At 47.0% G+C, this 5,676-nt stretch overlaps 1 protein-coding gene across 1 annotated transcript; it reads right to left on the bottom strand.

Annotated features, from left to right (window-relative positions):
- Positions 1-378: 378 nt before the first annotated feature.
- On the bottom strand, positions 379-4,353 carry LOC306937305 (transcription factor Sox-9-B-like). Its single transcript, XM_079520976.1, is given in 5 exon segments — positions 379-1,894; positions 1,897-2,122; positions 2,124-2,217; positions 2,603-2,860; positions 3,514-4,353. Coding segments are annotated over 5 exon segments (1,494 nt in total). The 5' UTR covers positions 3,987-4,353; the 3' UTR covers positions 379-1,451.
- Positions 4,354-5,676: the final 1,323 nt, after the last annotated feature.

Below are 5,676 nucleotides of genomic sequence, written 5' to 3'. Positions count from 1 at the left end.
GTTCTGCCATGAAAAATGTCCTTTTTTTCAAATTAATTAGTTGCTGCGGTATAATAACAAAACAAAACAAAAGATAATTGCAAATAGTTATTTTCAAATAAAATTAATGCTAGAGAATAAATTAAGAAAAGAACAAAAACAAAAGTTAGGAAATGGAAGGGGGGTGGGGGGGGGGGGGGGGGGGGGGGGCTTGTGTAGGAATATGACAAGAGTTTTTTTTTCTCTCTCAGGCTCAGCTGAGACCTGCTGGGGGGAGGGGGGGGGGACGACGACTGGGGAGGATTGGCACTTCCTGCAGCCCCCCGAATCAGGAAGTCAGAAGTCGGTGGGCTGGTGGAGGAGGAGGGGGGGGGGTGGGGTTAGGGGGGGGGTTTGGGGGGTCAGAGCCTCTCTTCTATGGCTCCACAGGCACCAATGGTATCAAGGCAGTTAGCGCCAGGTGAGAAACAAGCACTGCTCCGGTTACATCCAGCAACACACTACACAAAAAAACAAGCCTGAGTTATACTTAGTTGCGACGCGTGGATGTCGGTGCACAGAAAACAGCCGATCTACAAGCTCAGCTTGTAGATCGGTTTGTTTTCTTTGCACAGACATCCCCACGTCGCAACTAAGCATATAAAGTATAGATCAGGCGTTAAGGCCCCCTGGTAGAAATACATGACGCTTTAATTAGCTATAGCACTTCCAAACAAAATAAACTTGAGCCAAAGCGACAGACAAAAAAACAAGAAATATATAATATTTGCCTAATTCACGGATGACACTGTCATATATCATTGGCCAATAATCGACGTCTATTTCACACCAGGCACACTGGTCAATTCTTATATCTCTCACAGGATATTATAACAATAATAACATATGTACAGTACAGAGATTTTCAAAGCAGAATGTTGGCTATTATAAGTTGGCAGTGTTAAGTAATAAGGGACCCTCCCCTGCTACTTCCTGTACAAAAATACATCTATGAGAAGTAAGGCCAGTGGGAGGGGGTCGTCACCTCCTTCCACGTGTAGTAACCCCCCCGAAACCTTGATGACAATGACGACCAAGATGACAATAATAAGGCTGACCAGAACACATACACAGTACATACTAAAATATTTATAACCGATATGTCCTCACAGAGGATTTCCAACATTTCTTTATGTTATATCTAGAAAAATATAATCATAAAACTCGCAATACAAAAGGCACTGTCGTGAGCCATTCCAGATATATTTTCAGTACTATATATATATATATATAAAAAAAGGAGAAAAGGAAATAAAAAAAGTCCTGGTCATGTTTTTCTGTTGGCAACGAAGGATGCGTTGGCGTGGCGAACCCAGAAAGGTCGCCAAGGGGCGGAGAGAGAAAGAGAGAGACAGAGAGAGTAAAGTCAATGCGTGCGAGATGGGCTGTGTACAGTCAAAATGGCGTTTGGGGGCCCCGCCTCCCTCTCCCCTCTAAGGCCTGGAGAGCTGCGTGTAGACGGGCTGCTGCTCCCAGTGCTGCGGACTGTGGGTCTGGGGGACGGAGGGCACGCCGGTGGTGTCGGCGATGGGGGTGTACATGGGCCTCTGGCTGGGGCTCATGTAGCTGAAGGTGGAGTAGAGGCCGGAGCCCTGGTTGGAGGCGGCGTGGCTGTAGTAGGAGTTGGCACCCGCCTGCTCTGAATAGTCATACTGTGCGCGGGTGATGGAGGGGTAGGACGCGGCGCTGTAGTGCTGCAGGTTGAAGGAGCCGTAGGTGGCGTGCTGCGGGGAGCCCTGCTGCTCGCTGTAGTGACTCGGGCTCAGCTGCTCTGTCTTGATCTGCGTGGTCCGCTGGCCGCTCTGCTCCGCCGCCGCGCCCAGGGCGGTCAGCGAGTGCTGCTGCTGCTTGGACATCCAGGCGGCGTGGGGCCCCCTGGGCGTTGTTGGCCCCCCCCCTGGCCAACCACCACCGAGGAGCTGCTGATGCCATAGCTGCCCGTGTAGCCGCCGGGTTGGGCTGCGCCGGCCAGGCCCACGTGGCTGTGCGGTGGCAGGTACTGGTCGAACTCGTCCACGTCGAAGCTCTCGATGTTGGAGATGACGTCGCTGCTCAGCTCGTTGATGTCCACAGCACCGAAGTCGATGCCCTCCTGCATGGGGCGGGCCCTCGCGCTTCAGGTCAGCCTTGACCTTGGGCAGGTCTGTCTTGGGGGTGGGGGGTGGTGTGGGCGGACCCCAGGGACCCAGGACCCAGGGACTGACCTGTTTGATTTAGGAAGGAAAAGACAAGGGGTTATCATCGGAGCTGTTGTGAACACAAACAGTGTGTTAATAAAGATTGTCCCGGGGTTGTCCTGGTGGCATTTTATTCTCGCTTGTTGACTTTTCAAGACAAAGAGAGTTGTGGCTGCATGGGGCCAGGTGTCACATTTGTGTGCTCACTTGTAAAAGCCCGCTAATCATTAACAGGTGTCTGTCCAATGTCCCCCCCCCCCACCACCCTTCCCCCAAAGGCTCTAATATAGGCTATCAATATGACTTTCCCAAGTGAGACAATATATTTTTTTTAAATACCCTGTCAAAAACTATACTCCTCAAACTAACAACTCCTTAAAACAAACAAATGCTAAATTGGCTCAGACTTGTTTTTACCTGAATGCTCGCCAGGGGAGTGCACTTCGCCCATGCTTGACGCCGGTGAGTCGGCCTGCTGCAGAGCCTTGAAGATGGCACCGGGAGAGATGTGAGTCTGCTCGCCGTCCTCAGGCTCGCTCTGTCCGTTCTTGACGGACTTCCTCCGCCTGGGCTGGTACTTGTAGTCGGGGTGGTCTTTCTTGTGCTGCACCCTCAGCCGCTCGGCTTCCTCCACGAACGGGCGCTTCTCTCCTTCATTGAGCAGTCTGGAGAACAGCAACAACAACATATAAGAATGCATAGAGATACACAACAAGCAGAATGCATAGAGATACACAACAAGCAGAATGCATAGAGATACACAACAAGCAGAATGCATAGAGATACACAACAAGCAATCTGCTTAATCGTTGCAACAGATGGTGCAATTAATCAAATCGTTGCACATGATAAGCACATGCGTAATGCGCAGACCTATTCGAGTTTATCATGCTTCTATTGAGCGCTCAACAATTAGGCTATAGTTTGTAGTCTACATTTAATAATTGAAAATACGGTAAAATAATAATGACAACAATACATTTGAATTGCTAAAATAGATTTGACTTATAGGAAAGTATTTAGGCAGTCTCTATAGGAAGCAACATTGTGGAATGTGCATTGCGGAACTGAAGCACCGCGCACAGTAAAATCCTCCGTTAATTTAACCCCTAGATGGTAATGAAATCAAATTTAACATAGGCGACAACACATTTGTAACTCTTAGAATGCACACATCGAACCATGCTGGTTACATTTTGCACACTAATGAACACGGATTCTTTGACAGCGCAAGGCGCGCGCATCATAAAAAAAGTATTTGCAGCAGAAAGAAAAGTGCATGTGAAGATGGGGAAAAAAAGCAAAGTGCGTGCCGTACCTCCACAGCTTGCCCAGGGTCTTGCTGAGCTCGGCGTTGTGCAGATGAGGGTACTGGTCGGCCAGCTTCCTCCTGGCCGCCTGCGCCCACACCATGAAGGCGTTCATGGGTCTCTTGACGTGCGGCTTGCTCTTGTTGGATCCGTTGACGCGCACGGGCATGGGCACCAGCGTCCAGTCGTAGCCCTTCAGCACCGTCGCGACGGCCTCGCGGATGTCCCTGGGGAACTTTTCATCATCGCCCTCCTTCTTGTACACGTCGGTGACCATCGGCTCCTGTACATGGCCGTGGTGCAGGCCCAGGAGGTGGTTGTCGGAGCACGGCCGCGTGTTCTCCGTGTCCGAGCCGGAGCCGGACGGGCACGGCGAGCCGCCGGCGGAGTCCTCGTCGGACATGGTGGGGCTCGGCGCGTCGGAGGAGTGACACTTGTCCTGTTCGTCTGTCATCTTGAGGTAGGGGTCGAGGAGATTCATGCGAAACGGATTACAAACGACAAGCTTCTTGCGAAATGAAACGTTAGCTTCTGATGATGATGGTGATGATGGTGATGATGAGGAAAAGTCCTTTTATTTTCGTCTCTAAATCCCAAAGTGCTGCTGCTGTGCCAAAAAGACTGTAGAACGACAGCCCGCAAGGCGCACAGCTCGGACCTGTAGGCAAACTTCACTGCTTACAAAAGCAGAAAAATTTATATCAAAAAAATAATTTTAAGTCCCTTCAAATCACGGTAGCTGTTGTTGTTGTGTTTTTACACCAAGAGGTAAAATGCAAACTGCATGCGCTGGACGCACAAATGAACTGCTTTCACTGGAGAAAAAGTGTGTAAAGTAAAGTTTTAGTGGAAGCATCTATGAGGTCTGAGGCTCGCTGTGAGATGTGGAGACGGCGCAAACTGACGCTGGATTTATCGGTGTCGCTCGACGCGCAGATTGGCTGAAAGGAAAACGAGGGCGGAGACGAAATAGGACTCTGCTGCGCTCTGCTCTGCTCTGCGCAGTCAGTCAACAACTTATTTCCAATGAGAAAATGTAGTTTTTCTTCCCCCCCCCCCCCCCCATTCATCTGTGGTATAATTCACATTTAGATTCAATTATAGCCTACCAAGTTTCATATAGTCTATCTTTAAAGCTTTATAATACTTAATTAATTATAGCCTCGAAGTCAGGCGTAAGATTCAATAATTGTTAGAATAATGAATAAAACAACATTCCATTGCATCTTTCATGACATTAACATCAGCAGCATCTATTCCTATTCGAACTATTCCTACAAGATGTAGCCTACTGTAGTCTGTAGGTTACTGTAGGGTACTGTTTAGTACATGGGTCCTCAAATTTAAGTTTTCTAAACTATGAAGGTTACAATGAAATTTATAGGCCTACCTAAATAGTCTTCACATGATCATTACATACATTTCTACAGGTTATTCATATACCTTATTAATAACACAATGCACAAGATAGCCCCATCTAAATTCTTAATTTCTGGCACATTTTAAAATGCTTGTATGCCTTTAACTGAGTCTGTCACACATTTTTTTTTAAACAGCTATTTCCAGATAAATAGATTTATCTCTAGGTTTCTCGGTAAATATTGACATTGTTTGTTCTAAAAGTTTTTACTTGGGTTTTCTTTGAGTAGACTGTCCAGCGTCTGAGTGGAGTTCTGCACTTTATTCACACTACACAGGCTTCAGTCACTGCAGCTCTGCACGGGGGTAAACACTGACCAATAGGGGGCGACAGCAGTCCAGAAACTTCCGAGGCATCTCCCTTGCTTGCTGATGTATATTGAGTGCAATAATCATAGCTGTAGTCGATTTGGTTATTTAACGTTAGACGTAGCTTTCTGATTTGTAAACATACAAGATATAAGTTGTAGGTATATAGGCTTCTATCATGTCAGTAAAAAAAATTGTCTTATTTGAGTGAGGCTTTCTTTTGCATAAATCAAAATGAATAGGCCTACAGTAGGTTAAATTGATAGGAAAAACAACATTAATGTATTTCTCAGTGATAAAAGTAATCAAATTATATGATACACACATCACAGATGATGTGTATAACATAGCCTAAATTAATTTAACTATTTCTTTCTTCCCCCTCTCTGACATTTTGGGTCTGACAGTGAGACAGTCTGGTTTCTTTAGATTGATTATTCATG

Source organism: Electrona antarctica (assembly GCF_951216825.1).
Source record: "Electrona antarctica genome assembly, chromosome: 14".
In the NCBI taxonomy this organism is placed as follows: Eukaryota; Metazoa; Chordata; class Actinopteri; order Myctophiformes; family Myctophidae; genus Electrona; species Electrona antarctica.
This window is presented reverse-complemented; position numbering and strand designations above follow the sequence as displayed.